The following is a 19,629-nucleotide window of genomic DNA, read 5'->3' on the forward strand; positions in this document are numbered from 1 at the left end:
TAATTTAGGCAAATTTATGAAAAATCCGGTATACAATTACATATAAGATTACACGTAATCGTAATCCTAAAAATTCAAGGTCAATGAATTAAAATGATAATTTATAATCTTCTTATATTTTCATTGGTCATATTATTAATAAGAAAATCTCTTACAATCTTATGCTTAATTACTTGCATGTAATAAAAAGGGCATTTATTAAGAAGTAGTTAAAGTTTTGTCTCTCATATTGTCGAGTCACATTATTCACTCTAATTATACCTACATATATTTATTGAAAGATTCTACAGAGTTTATATAGAAACTAATAACAGTTTAGATATAATAATAATAATAATATATTTAATTACAATAAAAATACAATTGCTCATTACTTGGATAATATTCTATCGTTTCTCTGATTGTATCGTTCATGTAGCTTTTTATTATGTTTTATTCTATAGGTCAATTTAACTCGAATTCAATACTAGGCATGACGATCTAAGATGATTTAATCGAAGAATCAAATTTTTCGATAAAAGACATTTTTTTAATCCATCTTTTTGAGCATTGAATCGATCCAACGAATCGATATTTCAACCTAGAAAACCGAGATTCTATTTTATTTTATATACTGATAAGAACCATAAAATTATTTACAATACCTAAAACGTATGTAAATTTTTAACAACCAATAAATTTATAAAATAAATGTAAAAAAAAATTATATTTGTGAAAAAAGCATAAAATATCGATTATTATGGAGACCGTTTTGTTTTCCATAATTAGATTTAAATTCCTTTAAAAATACAAACTCGAAAAAAAATAGATTTTCGAGAAATCAATATTTTAGAGCCCAATTATTTGTAAATCGATTTCTCAGATTACGATTCGAATCGATATAAAAATCGATCTTTTTCGAAAAGAATCGCCAACCCTATCCAATACGAAACAGGTAACACGTTATTCTCTCGAAAGACAAATAGTTAATACAATATCCAAACTTGTATTGTATAGGAATAATGACGTAATTGTTATATTAATAATAGTTAATATATAACTTCTAAGATCGATTATGTTATTACTGTATGATTATAAACGTTTTTAAATCATCAATCTTGTTTCATTCGTTCACTACTACATATTTTAATTTGATAATATTATTCATTGCAGTTTCTTTATTGGCGCTTATTTAAATTTATAGTTTTAGGAAAAATATAAATTCGCGACGTCGGTCGTTGCCACGTCGTCGTATTCAGCAGTTTTGTACAAAATAGTACAGGCTTGTAAACCGCCCCACCTCTGTTCACAACTTTTTTTTTTTTACTTTGGAATAAAAGATTATTATGTATCTATATATTTATTTAGCATTAAATCCATTAAGAATTACAACAAAATTTTAATATTTATTATTGTCTATTTTATGTTCACGTTTTTAAATGAACAATTTCGAAAAATATATATGCCAAGAGTATTTATTTACTATATATGCTAAGTATATAAATGGATTGTATTTTACATCGCACACAAAGTATGCCTGTCGCTGTGTAGTACAGAACTCTATGGAAACACCCTCGGTATAATAACATATTAAACATTTCCAGTGTCTTTAACACTAAAAAGTGAATGGAAATAGTGAACTCTAAAGAGTCATAGAACAGAAAACGGAAATAACTTTACGCACTAATACATTCATCTAAGCATTGTGACATAATTTCAATGTTTTAAATGTCTCTGCGAATAAAGACTTTAACACACTGAATTATAAAAAAAATCATGCTTTATTTTCAATAGTAGATATATAGGAACCAGTGTTACATTAGGCCGTTGCAACTGAAAATCATTCGTATCATTTTGTCACAAGTGATATCACTGTGATAATAAAAAATAATATCACTAAAGATAATAATCGTAGCAATAGTTTTATGGAACTCTCAAACCACTATTTGCTAAAGTCGTGGGATCGCTTCTGCATCCTACCACAATTCCGACGATAAAGGCCCATCCCATCGACAAGACCGATTATAAGATATGTCTAATCTCATTAGAGATTTATCCTTACGGAATTGATAGAGAAAATCGAGTGGCAATATCCTTTATCTTTGGATATATACCTTGCTTTATCTAACTCCATATCCTTATTATAACGTGGCAGGGCCGGATTGGCGGGAGGTTGGTGAGACATGCTACATCAGATATGGCTTACTCAGTCACTCACGTTGATCGTCTGCGAACAGTGAAATATCTGTATATGGAACAGCCAACTTGGGTACATCGCATATACCTGTAAAAAAGTAATATGATGCAGTACCTTTTAACATTAATAATATATATATATATTTTTTTATTTTTTTTTTTATTTTATTAACAAACAGTAATACAATGTATCATAATAATAATTTTACATCTAAATATGATTAATATGTATCATCAAAAATGTTAACTACAGATTACTGTATAAAAAGGAAAATATATAAACAGCCAAATTTGCCGAGAAGTGAAGCTGACCATTACATCCATTCGATAAATTACATTTATCGCACATTAACACAACCACATCATCGGTATCAATTGTACAAAATAAATGATAATAATAAATACTACGCAATGACACAATAGCCTCTAAGCTAGCTATCTGCAAGCTAAGATACCCTATGGCACAACCCAGAAAGTCCAGACCAAAGCTAATATAAAAAAATTCGTTTTCTATACTGGCTCGACAGAAATTCACCCGGGAACTCATTTTTCATCATCGTCATTAACGTTATTTATTATGTTAATAATTAAATTACTTAATTATCGTGACGAAATGCGGGACGCACGTAGCGACGATGACATGTCATCCCGGAATTACATCCTCGTCCGATTTTTTTTAATAGATAATAATGAAATGGTAACCCCACCTGCGCACCATTGAGGGATGATAGGTGAGAATGAAAAGATTGGTCAGTTAGCCCATCATAATGAATACACCTAAATATCAACACGATGGTTTTCAGGGGGGACCACATGGAAGTCGACCTGACTATACTGGTATACTGCTCGCAATCGGGAGAAAAGGGATTGTTAGTAATGGGGTTAAATAGCCCCATTACTAGCAATAACGGTATATTGCTAGTAATGGGGCTATTTCAGGGTCAGGTCGACCTCCACGTGGTTCCCCCTGGAAACCATCGTAGCTAATTCTAGTTGAATTCGTTTAGATGGGCTAACTGACCTGCTTTCATCCTCATTAGTCATCTATCACTGGTGCCCCGCCATTGTACACCGATAGCGCAGACGGGGTTACCATACCATTATCACCCATTAAAAAAAGCCGCTGGCAATGAGACTGGTAGTTCGCATAACTAATATATAATAAACCGGTCCAGTATCCTGGATCACAAGTGTCCCACATCAATTAGGGTATCTCATAGTAGGTCGTGTACCTTCCCCCGCGAAATTGCAACCCGGGACTTAACCCTTAAAAGCCTGATTATTTAAATCAAATTAAAAAATATATAAATGTACCTTTTACTGTGTTTACTAATGGGGAATAATAGTATAAAAATCAAACCGATATTATTATATATTTATATTGAAAAAAACATTTGGTAACATGTAAACAGCCAAATATTAAAATAAAATCGATTGTAGGCGCCCAATGCGATTTATAACCCCAGTATTAAATTTGAAACTCCAGGTATTTAAGGGTTAAACACTCTCTTATAATATTGTCCCACGCATATTTTACAATAGACAAACTGTGTTACTTCATTGCAAACAACGAGCCCCGTACTCTGTCACTGTGTTTGTCTGCTTTGGAATGACAAAAAATAATTTTAAACTCTATTTTAATATACTGAATGTCCATATTTAACTGTATGTTCAATTTGTAACTATCTATTTACTAGTTTGCAGTTTTAATATCGTACTTATAGGTCTATCATCTGTTTGCCAATTTACAAACCAATTGAGTGTGTTATCTGAGAATATGTAGCAAGCATACCCACTGACACTTAGAAACGGTTTTAGAACAATTTTCTTTTACAGATATTTGTAGACGAAAATTGTTCTCATGGTCGGAACTATTTAATTTTTTTTTTATATATATATAATAATATATTTCTTTTCAGATTACTTCGGAAGATTTGTAATTCCTGTGACTGATGTTAGACTACCTCGGAATGCCTTACGTGTATGGATTGTGATAATATAAAATTATTTACCATAATTTTATACTATAGGTGTCTAAGCAAAATTTTTGAATTATTTTCTTATGATGAAAATGCATTTATTTTTACTATTTCTTTTTAAATATTTTTGTGGTGTATAACTACTGTATTATCCTTATTCTGTATTGAATTAATCATTGTCCTATTAATATTTCAATTGTAAAAAACTTTATATTAAATAGGTACCTACTGGTCGATTATGGTAATCGCGAAATATAAATACTTAGTATGTATTAAGCCCCACATACACTATCAGTCGATGTTTTTAAATGAACTACGGATCTCGCATGTGTGGCAATATAAAAAAATGAAAGATAGAATATAAAATTATTATCGTTTTAATTGATCAATTTAATAAATTTCTCCGTGTATGACGGGCATTAAACATTCCAGATATTCATGTGATTTTTAAATTTTTGGCAATATATTCAAAACCAGACTGAAAATTAGTTTCAGTATATTGTCTATCTACAAATAAACTTCAAAAGAACATTGTATGGGCTTGTTTGTTACAATATATTTTATATACCATATATTTTTAAACTCACATTCTAGCAATAATTCTATCAAATTATGATTAATCAGTTGCTGAACTGCAATCCCTGCGATTTCTTAATGAATCACCGTAAATTGTATGTTCAGTTTTTGCGGTATTAAAATTGTTGTATATCACCATCATATCAGCTGTTAATTGTCCATTGCTCTCTCCTGGTGGGTTTTGTAGTAGTTGTCATGCTAGGCAGGCAAGTTGGCAATTAAGCTTGGTGATGTTTTAAATGAGACACTAATGCGTAACTCTTGACCATTATTAAATTCCCTTACTCGCCTCTTAAGAAACCCTCGGGAAAGTAAGGTCTGGCCCAATTTATGCCGGAACCACATATATATGTATATTCATAGACAAAGTATTTTATTTTTCTAACTATAGTTTGGCTTTTCTAAGTATAAAAAAAAATTTCAACATTCACACCATTATCTATTACAAGATTGGAAACTGAGTCACTTCAAGCAGATAAATATGACCAGTGAAAAAAATGCAATATATATGATCTTTCTTTGCTGTGTTCTTAATATTATAAATAAAAAAAAAATACCTCTTCTATGATTACTAAGTTATCAGGATTATGTTGGTATGGATCAAAGTCTAAATCCGAAGGGAGCAGCCACTATGACTAATGTTAAGTAGTGTTTATTGCAATATTTGTATTTTTAATTATTTATTGGGGAAAGGCAATTTTATATATTGGAATTGGTATTGCGTGTGTTTATCGTTTATTAATCTCTTTGTTGTTCGACGAAATAAAAGTTTTTTCGTGATAAGTAGATATGTTTTAAAATTTGTTAAAAACCCAACAATGCAATGAAATAAATATTTTATTATTACAATGTTGTTATGTTTATTATTAAAATCCATAAAAACCTATCCAAATGTATGTATACGTATCCAAAAACAGTTAACGTAGCCACTGAGCAGTTACCACGTAAGAAATATATCGAAGTATGACAACATCACAATTATCTATAAGTTATCAAAAAAAAATTAACAGTTTTTTAATATTTTTGACTAATTATTTAAAAAGTGCTTTACATACGAACTAAGACGTTAATCATAGAATACGTTGCATATAAATCTACCACTCAAAACCTTGCACCTACTTCATTTTTTGCTTTAGATTTTTTCAAATAATTTTTTTTTTGCATCAAATACCAAATTTTCAGTGACAGCTTAATAATTGCATTATTGCACAATTAACGTCTTAGTTCATAAGTAGAACACTTTTTAAATAATCAGAAATATTGCCAATTGATTTTGTAAACTAACAGTTAATTGCATACTTCGTCGAAAAACAAGTTTAAATCAACAAAATTATATAGTGCCAACACGGGAGTAAGCAAGCCTTATTAATTACAAAAAGAATTTATTAAATCCGTTCAGAATTGGCAACGTAATGGCACTAATCACGCGACAGTCGCAAATAAATTAGACTGGTTGCTATTTTTTTTGGAAGACGCTGAACTTCGTTATATTATTCTAATTACTTGATGTAATACGCTATATGATAATTAGGAAGGATCCTAATACTTTTAATCTCTGCATATTATAAAACAAAGTCCTCTGCCGCATCTGTCTGTCTGTCTGTACACGATAAACTTAAAAACTACTGCACCAATTTTCATGCTGTTTTCACCAATGGATAAAGTGTTCTCGAGGAAGGTTTTAGTACATAATTTGTTAAGTTTTTGTATACATTGGCATAAATATATAAATATTTGTTGGAGGTGTCAGAAAAAAATAAGTCGTCTGGAAGTTTTCAACGAAAACACTACCTGAACCTTTTGAGATATAAAGAATTGTGTATGTTATATAGGTCTACAGAAAAGTCCGCGATGATATATGTTTATCTCTTAAAGATAACATACTATATTCATTTTAATACTTTTAAAAATAGGCAATTATAAAGCGGTAATTAGAAAGCTATTTACACAAATACGGTATTAATTCTTATCATTTTAAAAACGTTAGTTGACTTGACCATTTCATGAAGATTATTTTTCCCTTTACACCATGCAAATAATATATAATATAATAACTTAGGAGATATAGCAAAATAATGCGTAACGAAATCAATTTCATGTCGCCCCGCGCCTCAGGTCCGAGCCAGGGGTGGTTCGAAACTTTAGATAGTGTATCAATGTAAATTAATACTACGTATAACGAGAAAAGATGAGTTTTTTTTTTTGTTACGATTTAACTCAAAAACTACTTAACCAATTTTAATTAAAATAAGGTTTTCAAACCGAAAACAGCAAAGATGATAATAAGAAAACCATACCGTCACTCATACTATATGTAGGCGCCTTATTTCCTATAAAAGTAAACACCACGCGAACCGCTTGCGCACGATTGCTACCTAATAAAATATTGTTATTACGTAGGATGATTGCTTATTAATCTAATATATATAGTAATAGATTAAATACACTTTTCTCAAAAATTTTTTAATAGTCTTTTCTACTAAAACAGCATCATTTACGTCCTAGTAGGAGAAGGCAAAAAACTAATCATATGTTAATTTTAGTTCCTAAATTGCTCTACAGAGGCAGCAGGAATATAACATAAAATGTAATACATTGCGATAAGCCTATGATATAAAGAAAAAGACTATTGATAACTAATTATAAATTTTTAAAGTAAAAAATGAAAGGCAAATTTATTAATGTAAGAAATTATAAATCCATACAGATAGTCTATATTGTAAATGCGAATTGAACACTGGGGCAAATGGCAAATTGGCTGATATTATTCTTAATCTACGGAACGGTTCAAGTAAATTTCAGTGTTGTCAGTTTAAATAAAATGCTATTGTCGTTGATCTGAAAGACACACATCCACGTCAAAAGTCATAAAAAAAAAAATAAAAACGAGTGCTTGTGATGAGCAAAGACGATTAAAAAAAGTGTCGATAGACCAATATTCTGCAGAAATTAGCCAGAATCTTCAGGTATCTACAAAATATACTAAATAACACCGTCGCATGTGAGGGTGCTATGTGGTGGTGCTGTTCTTCTTCCGCTAGTTCAGGTGCTTATTCACATTTGAGGGCTTGTCTGACTACTCCCTATCCATAATCCTATATGGCGGCCATATTTATAAGTCATGAAAGGCGTTGACGCTCGACACTATCATATTTATTTGCGTTGTATTCTTTTGCAGGACCGATGGCTGCTATTCGCAAAAAATTAGTAATCGTCGGTGACGGTGCGTGTGGTAAAACATGTCTCCTCATCGTGTTTAGTAAAGATCAGTTTCCGGAAGTGTACGTGCCGACAGTGTTTGAGAATTACGTCGCCGACATAGAAGTTGATGGAAAACAAGTGGAACTTGCGTTATGGGATACTGCTGGACAGGAAGATTATGACCGACTGCGACCATTGTCTTATCCCGACACCGACGTCATCCTCATGTGCTTCTCAGTTGACTCTCCTGACTCACTCGAGAATATACCTGAGAAGTGGACACCCGAGGTGAAACACTTTTGCCCTAATGTGCCCATCATTCTTGTGGGAAATAAAAAGGATTTGCGCAATGACCCGGCCACAATCAGTGAACTACGCAAAATGAAGCAGGAGCCAGTGAAACCTCAGGAAGGTCGAGCTATGGCAGAAAAAATAAACGCGTTTGCATATCTAGAGTGCTCTGCAAAGAGCAAGGAGGGAGTGCGTGAAGTGTTCGAGACAGCGACTCGCGCCGCGTTACAAGTCAAGAAGAAGAAGAAGACCAGGTGTTCTCTGCTGTAATTGTGCTGTTGTTGGGAGAACTCTGATTTATGAATTGTACGCATACTGCCTGTTAAACTTACGTTTGAAACGACTCGGACTGCAGCAGTCGCGACGTCGGCCAGTGCTTCCTTCCGATACTGACAGCTGACGCGATGTCGCGGCCCGCGTTGCACGCACACCCACTCAGTATTCGTGTGACTACACTTTCACAACTGGTACTTGTATATTTTATAGATTATCTATAAAGATTAAGCGTAATTGCCTTAAAAATATGTAGTCGGGGGAGAGTGTAGACCTCCAGCTTCGGAGGTCCACTAGATTTTTTGTGCTATCATGTTATATAATCAAGTAGCATTTCTTTTAACTATAGGTGTATTTGCGACCGGTGTTATCACTGAGACTCGATTGTTTAGTTTGATATTTTGTATTTTAATTTTTCAATAAAATAGTGATGTATAAATTGTGTAGGACGTTTATTTGACATGGAGCATGCGCTCTGACTATCAACAAAGTGCCTGTGTACTGGCCACGCCATGAGGTGCTAGTGAGCAACCACAGCCTTTGAGGCACACTGGCTCCTTGGGGCATAATGTCAGCTCATGGTTCTTAGGGCAGTTATTTTTATTGTATCTATTTGTGTGAAAATTTAACTTTCCATATTGCATGCTAATATAATTTATTAGTAATAAAGGAACCCCATGTTTTAACAATTCTTTTCTAGACTTTTTTTTGACTTTTATAAGAAATTCATTCAGCATTTATGAATCAAAATGGGCAATTAAGTTAAAAAAAAATCATATATATGTTATGTTTTATTAGTATTGTAAGTACAAAATTATCTTTCAAATATACATTAATTAACATTTAATTAGACTTCCTTTTATAATTTAAGATATTTTGGATCTATTCCAATTACAAATTTATTAACTAATCATTGACAGTTTCAATTTAGGAACTCCTCCTTGACATTTTTAACAGCTGCACAGGATTGAACCTCCTGCGTGGTGCAAACATTAGCTGCCTCTGCTGATAGGCGGCAGCAGTGCGGTATGGCACTCTTATACCCTCTGGCAAGTGTTTCTCCAGTCCTCTCAACTCTGGTACCCAGTCTGCATACACTAGTGTGTTTGTCAGCGACAGGTCACTCAGGGTTGGTGTGATGATGTACAATATCTCCTTAGCATAATCAATGCTGCGAATTAGACCTACAAAACAAAATAATTGTGAATATATGGACAATGGACAATATACATGGACAAACAATCATGAAATTATCAATTTTAATCAGTACTTTATTGCAATGATGTTGATAATATACCAATATAGTTCATGATTTCACATTAACAAATGATATAATCCAAAGTTCTCGATTTTAATTACTAATCCATAGATTGGTAGAAGGTATTAATAAACAAATATTTCACTAGTATCCAGATATAAGCTAGTATATGTCTGTAGCTTTGTTTGCATTTGTGTTGATCCCATAGAAATAGGGATTTTTTTATTAATGTTTATCTAGAACGTCATATCTGCTAAATATCGTTCAAACCTTTCTGCCGTTTACTGTTAATTCACAAACTTCAAATAATATTAGTAGAATTTATTTTCTTCTATCTTTATGAAATCAAGGCAATATTAAAATGGATTCTTACGTCATTAGGTTCAAGTACATCCTAGATGACTCATTAATGAAATGGTTATCATTTACTATTGATATTCTATTTCAATAAAACCATTTTAATATGTGTTTTATCTATAAAATGGATTACTAATTCGTTTTATATATTAAAATCACATTTAGGTTTATTAAAACAATATTTACATTGAATAAATTTTTAACAACCTTTGTTTGATAACTACAGATATATCACTGCAATTTTAAGACACTTACATTTATAGAGAATGATTATAGATAAAATAATCAAACTGCAAGCTTGTATATGACTAAGTACTGTGTCAATCAAGGGCAAAGTTCAAATTATGCGTTCACACAAACACTGAATGACCAACATCTAAATATAGAGAGACTGTTTTTCTGCAACTTGGTCATTACCTGATATACCGTTTCTATTACTGATAGGTGTTGTAATGACGTCATAAATAACGTAGGGTAAGCCCGATGTTCATTCTTCGAACGGACACGCTGTTGCATTAATAATGATGCTGTCATCCTGTCATCCTGTTCATTACGTTTCTATATTCTTTATGCTTTTATTATCTTTGTTTATTAATGTAACAGCTTTCGTCATAATAGGTGTATAATCAAATATATTTATCACAATCAAGTAGTCCAGTATATATTTAATAAGAATTAAAATTTCACATCTTCCAATTGGCATCACTATGTAATACCTACATACATATGTACAAGTTTTTGTACAAAGTTATGTACAGAGGACGCAGGGCTAGGATCTATTTATAACAGTAACTTACCTACCATATGATTCATTAAAAATTTCCGGTGGACGAGGACAAGATGGTTAATACCATAGTATGTTCATATAATTAAAAGACTGTGCCCCACAAAAAAACAACTTCAATTGTGATAATATTAATTATTTTAATCTAAGAACTACTGTGCCAATTTTGATAAAAAAATTATGGCACCAATCTGTGATTGTAATCTTTTCAGATAAAAAAGAATTTTCCATATTAGTAACTGACGGACTTATAAGGTAACAAATAAAAAAAATACAATCAAAGTAAGAACTTCTTTTTGAAGGCGATTGAAAAGTAAAAATGTTTTTATAAAATTCCTAGATTTTAATGCAATAAAAGAAACACTATGTAAGGAATGCAATCTTATAGTAAATGCTAAAAAAATGCAATATGAATAACTAGATATTTACCATATCCATGGCACAGCAGCGGTTTATCGGCGAGGGTAAACACCTTGGCATCGTTATCTTGCGTCAGTTGACATAGCGCAACAATTTTTCCATTTATCACCTTCAACACTGCATTTCGGTCTACTTTTATATTAAAACCTATGTATAAGTCCCGATAACTCACTCTGGAAAAATAAATAAGAAATCAGACACATAATCTCATAGAAGATAGTAAAATTACGCAGGTACTTATTAGTATGTATGCCAATACACCGAAGGTAGTAGAAATCGGCACAGATTTCAATCAGAGGATGGAAATAGGATGTCAATGCGTCAGGTAATAATACAATGAGACTTGTTAATTATTTGTACAACGCAACTTGGATATGTTCTCAGGAGTGGCAATGCATTAAAGGTGCCTGGGCTGTATATAATATTCGTAGGTTTTTTTTAATGTCTATTGAAAATGGTCATCACTTTTAACCAGATAAGGTACCGACTACAATCCCTGAATTATGTAGTCGAAGGTAGACTATTATTGTGGTTTAATGCAACGTTACAAATTATTGTATACGAGTTTGTTGCCAGAGTTTACCATCGCCGGAGAGTTAGCCGTAATCTATACTAAATAAATAAATATATTTTTCATGACCGCACCCAAGTATTAATCTTAAAATTAAATGCTATTATAAAAAAAATAGCTTGTGGAACTCTCCCTGGTTTTGGAATTTTAAGTTAGAACACAGAATAATTAATAGTAAGCTAGAGGCCCGTGACAGACACATAACGTTGGAATAATAATAGATTTCTACTGGAACCTAAAAATAGAAGAATGTGCCACAGTTAGTCTACAAATAAACATCCCTTCTAACATAATTATCAATTTTGTACAATAAATGTCTAGTATTTATTGACTTTGTAGGCAAATATAGAAAAGACAAAGATAACTGATGACGTGTAATGTTTTTGTATGGATGATTCATAACCCTATTCCGGGAGATTCGCGTAATATTGTGTGTATTATCTCATTACTCATTATTGATCATTACAATTATGTATGCTGGACCGGCCGATCGTGACAAGCGGATTCTATTTCGGATTAACATCATAATTGTATTTTTCAAACAATTCTAAAAAGTAGAAGTTTTTTAATCTGAATGTAAGTTTTTTTTATTGTGTGCGTGTGTGTTTTTATACGGTACGGTACGGGGGTACAAAAACGTAACACATAGGCATTAGACATCACACTGTATTCTGTTATATCCACTGGACTATTAATTTATAAGCGACGGTTATCATTTTACACAAAGTGTGCCATCTTTGTGCTTTTCTAGTGTTATAAAAAATACATCTAGAACGATATAATCACAATAGAAGACAATCTACCATGACACTTTCTTGCAATCAAACCGTATTTCGCATTTTAATAAACAGTGGGTTTGTTTTCTGCGGCTTTATTTTACAATCATTCACACCAAGCTATAATAAATATAACAAAATCTGTCGGTAAAATATTACTTTTAAAAGGTCCTCATGAAGGTATTATTTACACTAAAAAGAAAATTGTATGAAAATCTAGACTAATATATTACAAATTTTACTAAAATTATAAACATATCTTACGCTCTTAAGAGCTGAACAGATTTGATTAAAACTATACATAGATAGATGCTTATCTTCAGTTAATACAAAAAATATTTAATACTATAAATTAGCTAAATTATTATGCTAGGCGTTTCAGCTATGGCATTTTGTTTATTCTTTCCAATCCTCAGGAATGGCAACGCATGGGGAGTATCATGGGCGAAATAGTATACTCCGTTATGTCCATGGTACCGCTCATGTCTATAGGCGACAGTTACCACTTTCCATCAGGTGGGCCGTCAGCTTGTTTGCCATTCTATGTTGTATAAAAAAAAATCATTTTCGTCTCAAAAAAAAATATGGTTGAGTTCTATGACCAGCTCCTTTTTAGATCTATCGTACATGGACTGTACCGCCGTCACATCCGCATAGCAATACTATTGAGAATAGTAATGTTATCGACACAGTTTTATGAAAATAAGTAAATGTTACGACTGTATCAAATTTTAGCTCTAAATAAGGCTCAATATAGCCAATCAAATTTGAACATGACTAAATTCCAATAAAATATTTACCTGTACGGAAAAAAATGCTAGAAATCAAAACAGTATTAAATACAATAAAAAAAATTTAGACAAACAAACAAACAGATTGTATTTTCGAAAGAGTTTAATAACCCTCTCACTATCAAGTTTCTGTGACGTCAAGACCAAGGTAGTTTAGTAATATTCATGAAAAAAGGTATTTGCGATGAGCAAAATTGTTTGTAGTAGATTTACGTGCAACTTTTTTATTATTAATATTTTATTTGGCGAATAAATAGTGGCGACCTCGTACAGACAAATTCAGTGTAGGACGACCCGACTCTAGATAGAGTGACAATCTCAAAAGCATTAGAGGTAGTCAATGGATGCAGGACCGTTCCTTATGACAGTCATGGGGGATTCCTATGTTTAGCAAATGGTTAATACAGTACTTTTTGTATAATCATCAGAAATATTAATAACTGATAGATAATTCTGATGTTACCACATTTTGGAAATTTTAGATCACTATCACGATTTTATTTCCCGCTAATCCCCGTAACCACTCAACCAATTTTAATGAAATTTTGTAAATGTATTGTTTATTCCTGCTAGAGAGAGAAAAATCCCATTCTACGATATCGTTAAACATCCAAGTATAATATAAACTTCTCATTTTTGAAAGTCGATAAAAAAGCGTTTAATTGCCCGATATATCGTGGAACTGTACGACAATAACGTGAAAGTTCACGATAAATCGTACATGGTAAAGAATAAAATCGCCCGTTATGTGACGACATTAGCGTATTTAAGATTATTTTCCAGGGGGACGCCTGGCCCCTTAAAAAGACGCAAAAATACTCTCAGACATGTGCCGAATACAGGTGCCATGTGGTCCCGGTCTCTTTCCCTTGGGTGTCATAAGAGGGGACTAAGGGAACTTAATGGTCAAGGGAAAGGCAGCAATGTTCCTCTTAAAATATCAACTAATGCCTAATTGTGTTTACCTACCCACCTGCCATGCATGGCTACTACTAGCAAACCCACTCTATGGGGGGAAAAGGGATTGTTAGTAATGGAGACTGAGAATCCCATTGCTAACAATATACCCAACCAGGTCGACCTCCTCGCGGTTCTCCCTGGAAACTATCATGGTTAATTCCCGATGAATTCATCATGATGGACAAACTGGCCTGTTTCATTCTCATCTATCACCCTTCACTGGTGCTCCGCCAGCGTAACCCGTTAGCGCAGACGGGGTTACCATACCATTTTTACCCATAAAAAAAAAACCACTCTATGGGGGAGACCTATGCTAAGTAGTGGGCAATTAACATGTGATATGATAATAATGATACTCTCGGACATGTCTTTGCGACGTTTAACTCGCATCCTGGGGTGAGCATGACCCATCCGGCGTCCCTCTGAATACACCTACAGGTGGCGGTAAAGAGCAAATCAATGTTTACCCGTTCAGATAGAATATATATACGTAAATACTGCCAAAAAAATACAGAATCATGGGAAGAATTATTAGTAATCCGGACTACCAGCCTTTTTGCTAGCAATATACCCTGTCAGTTAATCTCCTCGTGGTCCCCCCTGTGTGGAAACCAACATGCTGTATTCCAGGTGTATTCACGATAGGCCAACTGATTTGCTTCTCATTTTCACCTATCATCTTTCACTGGTGCCCCGCCAGCGTATACGGTTAGCGCAAGCCATTAATATACCATTCCATTAATATCCATAAAAAAACACCGAACCAATACAGGAATATTCATAAATACAAATGTTTGTTTTATGTGGAAATTTAACCTGCAACCGTCAGGTGTACTGTGTGGCAATGTGTCCGGCTACAATGCTACATCTTTTTGCAGATTCGTCTTATCACCAAGGTTGTGAAAAAACATATTAGGTATTTCTTCAGTACTTACTCATAAGGTGTAATTCCCAGTAACGATTCCTCTCTAGAACTCAACAATGCGCCAAAGTATGCCAGAAAATTTAAATATCTCTCATCTCGTGTTGCTAATGAATAGTTCGATTTTGTAGAGTCCTGTGAACTATGAGTCAGAAAGAAATTGTACTCTAAATTCTCGGGGTAAGGTGTATTTCTAAATAATCGATCATGTTGATATTCCGAATATAGTTGTCTCACAGCAATCGGTGTCAAATGGCAATCGAATCGTTTCTTTATGTTTTTCGAATCAATCTGCAGTAGGTAAGTGGGTTGCGTGTGCAATATAATGAGCAATATGAACTTCAGTCCCATGGCGTTGCACATGCCCATTGTATTAACAATCCACGGCATACTTGCGGATCGTTCATTGTTCCTACAGTAAGTAATTAGCTCGACCACGGCGTTCGCGTAACGTCTCGTGTTGTCCATTGTGCTGATCATGCCTATATGTAACATCCTGAAAATGATACTTGAATAAGAACATGAATAAAAATAGGTGTGAAACTGATAACTGCTAGGAACTGTAAGGGCTTTTTTTAATCGACTTCAAAAAAAAAAAGGATTTCTAATAAATTGTATATTTTGTATTCATTACTTCATAACTCTGTCAGTTAAAAACCGATTTGGAAAATACTTTTTTTTTTTATATTTACAGATCGATCCCACAAAAATGTTATCAAAATCGTTTCAGGACTTTAGTTTTAAAATCAAAATAACTGAGTTTGCCACAATTGAAGTAAATCCTTTTTTTTGTGAAATACGATCTTAAATTATTATAGAGTGAGGTTTCCCATGGAGGAGAGGTGCGCTAATGTGGTACGCTCGCAGTCGTCGGGATATATAGGAATTAAATATACTACCAATATATCCCATATTAGGTAGGAAAAAATAGAAGATGGATTTATGGTTGGGTATAAGATATAGGTGGGTTAGTGATGTAGAGTCATTGGATAGGAATTAAAACGGTGGAGTAAAAGTTAGGGATGGCGGAAACTGGAATAAAATAGGAGGATGGAGTGATAATGTAAGTTTTGAGCGCCACGTGATATTTGGATACGGATGGAGATAGGAGTCTGGAGGTTGAAATCTAATGTGAGATGAGGTCTGATGTGAAGTCCAGTGAGGGATGAGGTCTGGTGAAGAGTAAGGTCCTTGTGGGGGGCGAAGTCTGATGAAGGGTGAGATCTTATGGGGTGAGGTTTGGTGTGAGATGTGGTATAAAATGAAGTGATAAGGTGAGATGTTGTAAATGAGATGTTATATTTGGCTTTTTTATTGCGATGTATTTGTGTTTAGTTACTGAAGGTGGTAAACAGTAAAGGCATAACAAAAAAAAGCTAACTGAAGTGTAGACTAGAGATATCCATTATGCAAATATGGACGCACTTTAGTACTTTTACTTATACTATGATACAACTAAAAATACTTATTTATATTTTTAAGCATCTTCAAAATTCTTTTAAATATTAGATCTGTTAGGTAATCAGTTGTAATTTGTATTTGTGTGTGTATGTTTATATTAGTTACTAGCTATTTAAAAATTTCATTGCCTGTTTTTAGCTTCATTGCCAAACAATAATAATGTAGTTGTTAAAATAAGTTTACAAAATGTTTATAACCATAAAATTTTTCCTGAATGCATGAATGAATATAATTCAAGACACTTAAAAATGTTAAATTAAATTGTCATACTTTTCTGGGGTACTGAGATGTGTAAAATTGGGGCCAAGAAGTGGTTGTGTGACAACCGTTGCAGATACATTCCCCGCCACAGTGAATTCAGACTGTCCAGGATCCAAATCAATTACCAGTACAGGACCCTGAGTCAACAGTCTGTTCACATTGTACCGTAGGAATGTTGACTTGCCCAACCCTTTTCCACCACATATTATGCCTCTACCTGGAGAATCTGTGGATATAAATTGAAAATAAATATTAAAAAGGAGATTACTTTTTAATAAGTGTCACTTAATCACACCAATCACCTGGTCCTCATGCTAGGACACCCTGTGTTATAAAGAACTAGGTAACAACCATCTGGGGACATAGCCTTGAACATCCAGAAAATTAAATGTCCTAAATTAACCCCATTGAGTACCATACCTGGAACCTCATCTATGCAAAGCAAAGCAGCCACCATAGCATCACAAAAGTCATCAAATCTTAGTTGTGGTTCAAAAATTCATAATACAGACTTGCAATTGTCTAGCATGCATAACAATTACTCGTTTAATTAGATAATTATGGCTAAAATATAATATAAAATTTGGTGTATAGGCAGTCCACATTTTATACTATTATATTATTTTATTACTCAGGCAAAACTTATGAATTATATATAGTATCTTGAAAACATACCAAGTGCATATTCAATAACAGGCTTCCATACACTTGCCTCAGTATAATGCTTCCATGGCTTTGACAGATAAAGTGAACATCCTAATATATCGCAAATATTTTTTAAACTACTATCTATATTTTTATTTGACTTTGTAAACAAGTCTGCCGCTTTAAAATTGTCTTCAACAAAATCCATCTTAGGGCTTCTAAGTGGACTCAATTTAATAACACCATCGTATTCTCCAATACTTGTCACAATGTCTTCAGCTTCATACACAGCCAGGCCAGCAGCAGTCAACTTGCCAAACAAACCATAATATTCATTCTGATTTTCAACTGTATTTATTCTCTGAGCACAATTGTAATTCGGTGCATACACTTCACATATCTGATTTTCTAAAGTATACCCAAAAATATCTACTTCTCCACCTAGCAATTGCACACATATTTTACCATGAATAAATATTTCTGCTGGGTGTTTCAATACTAGAACACATGCATTATTACCATTATAAATTTTAACTGGATTCACAAACTCCTCTGTTGATTCAGTAGATAATTCTCTTTCAAATGTTTGTTCTGATTGAAGTGTATCATCATAATTTGTGGTCTCTTCTTCAGGTACAGTATCAGATTCTATATCTTTAAAATTATTTTCATCAATAGTCAGTTCATTATTATCGTCATAAGTAAGATCATTAATTTCTTCTTCAATTTGTACATCATCCATACTCATATTCTCTATAGAAAATATACTACTATTGTTTGTAGAATGTGTTACAATGTGATTATCAGATCGCATATTGCTTACAGTTGAGTGCTTATAATCTCCTAATATTTCATTAAAACTTTGGTCCACTTCCACCTCTGTGGCTATTACTGATACAAATGGAGAAGTATTATCCTCAGACTGAAAGTCTTCATGTATGTTTTCAAGAGTAGGTATTTTGTCTTCATCACTTGCACTTAAAACATTCCTTTTAATTTGAGTTAACTTCTTAGCTTTAACATCTTTTTTTATTGTGTCTTCATCTTTAATTGACCTCTTTTTAGTTTTCTTTTTAATAAATTTTTCACTCTCGGCTAATTTCTGAAGGATTTTTGAAGCCAAAACCCCATTGGCATCAAAAGATTCTGAATCTTCAGATTCAAATTCAGTAACTGTTTCCATCAAACTGCTGACCAACGATATGTTATCTGATAAATCTGATGATATACTTTCATTAGGGTTGGGATCTTCAGAAAGGGACCCAATATCATCCTTACATTCAGAGATGGATTCTGCGCTAGATATAGATACTGAATTAATATCATTTAAATCAATTCTCTTTTTTCCTTCATAGCTTTTATGTAAAAAAGACGCGTTACTTTCTTTAGCATCAGAACCGGTATTACCGAGGTATATATCACCTTCATTACTCGAATTAGTGAGATTCAAATCCGAAAAGCCGCTAACAGAACTTGAGTCTTCATTAAAATATTTGTACGGATCATTGAAAACATTTTCACTGTCTCGAATCAATTTTATATCACTTTGCTTATATCCCTGTAACATTTGCTTTAATTGTTTTTTCACGTCTCCTTCGGATTTACTGTCCTTTTTTGAAAATTCTTTTTTCGCAACGTGTGCTTTCTCAAAGTATTCCATTATGACCAGAGTATATAACCAAGTGATTATAACTGTTTAAAAAAACACTAATAATAAAGTAGATCTAGACTTAAATGAGAGTTAAATAATATTTAGCACGGATCACCTTGAAAAATAAATATATAAATACGAATTCATTTAATTTCATTTCCGACAAAAGCAAATTCTGAGGAAAAATGTAAACAGAAAACATGTACGTCAAGATAACGACAGCCTTACTTTACATGTCACTGTCAATTGTCATGCTGTCGAAACCGATTTTTTTACT

The 19,629-nt window shown here is 32.9% G+C and overlaps 3 protein-coding genes across 7 annotated transcripts in view; 2 read left to right on the top strand and 1 right to left on the bottom strand.

Annotated features, from left to right (window-relative positions):
* Nucleotides 1-5,583, top strand: part of LOC113521741 (aldehyde dehydrogenase, dimeric NADP-preferring) — a 43,600-nt gene extending 38,017 nt beyond the window's left edge. For all 4 annotated transcript variants that reach the window (XM_026907389.3, XM_031909972.2, XM_026907391.3 and 1 more), the window contains exon 11: nt 4,095-5,583. In XM_026907389.3, coding sequence (XP_026763190.2) covers nt 4,095-4,115 — 21 coding nt within the window. In that variant the 3' untranslated portion in view covers nt 4,116-5,583. The remainder of the gene's footprint in view (nt 1-4,094) is intronic.
* Nucleotides 5,584-7,540: 1,957 nt separating this feature from the next.
* On the top strand, nt 7,541-9,187 carry LOC113521941 (ras-like GTP-binding protein Rho1). 2 transcript variants are annotated; one of them, XM_026907619.3, is made up of 2 exons: nt 7,541-7,696; nt 7,909-9,187. In XM_026907619.3, the coding sequence occupies exon 2, from the start codon at nt 7,914-7,916 to the stop codon at nt 8,490-8,492; it is 579 nt and encodes a 192-aa protein (XP_026763420.1). In that variant the 5' UTR covers nt 7,541-7,696; nt 7,909-7,913; the 3' UTR covers nt 8,493-9,187. The 2 variants fall into 2 exon arrangements, with proteins under 2 accessions (XP_026763420.1, XP_026763419.1); XM_026907618.3 differs by having other exon boundaries at nt 7,596-7,776.
* An 86-nt stretch (nt 9,188-9,273) lies between these two features.
* Nucleotides 9,274-19,629, bottom strand: LOC113521940 (polynucleotide 5'-hydroxyl-kinase NOL9). Its single transcript, XM_026907617.3, has 5 exons — nt 17,732-19,629; nt 17,066-17,282; nt 15,348-15,830; nt 11,324-11,487; nt 9,274-9,679 (listed from the first exon to the last, which is right to left on the bottom strand). Exons 1-5 carry the CDS (start codon nt 19,359-19,361, stop codon nt 9,423-9,425), a joined length of 2,751 nt encoding a protein of 916 aa, XP_026763418.2. The 5' UTR covers nt 19,362-19,629; the 3' UTR covers nt 9,274-9,422.

This window comes from Galleria mellonella, unplaced genomic scaffold (genome assembly GCF_026898425.1).
Source record: "Galleria mellonella isolate WM207_F2 unplaced genomic scaffold, CSIRO_AGI_GalMel_v1 utg63, whole genome shotgun sequence".
Classification (NCBI taxonomy): Eukaryota; Metazoa; Arthropoda; class Insecta; order Lepidoptera; family Pyralidae; genus Galleria; species Galleria mellonella.

What these genes read in the sequence shown, in the direction of transcription:
- LOC113521941 (XM_026907618.3), top strand. Translation starts at nt 7,743, where the DNA reads ATGTGGTGGTGCTGTTCTTCTTCCGCTAGTTCAG. An exon ending in TTCTTCTTCCGCTAGTTCAG is followed by an intron (nt 7,777 to 7,908) that starts GTGCTTATTCAC and finishes ATTCTTTTGCAG; the next exon opens with GACCGATGGCTGCTATTCGC.
- LOC113521940 (XM_026907617.3), bottom strand. Translation starts at nt 19,361, where the DNA reads ATGGAATACTTTGAGAAAGCACACGTTGCGAAAAAAGAATTTTCAAAA. An exon ending in CATCTCAGTACCCCAGAAAA is followed by an intron (nt 15,831 to 17,065) that starts GTATGACAATTT and finishes TATCATTTTCAG; the next exon opens with GATGTTACATATAGGCATGA. An exon ending in GCTGCTGTGCCATGGATATG is followed by an intron (nt 9,680 to 11,323) that starts GTAAATATCTAG and finishes TTTGTTTTGTAG; the next exon opens with GTCTAATTCGCAGCATTGAT.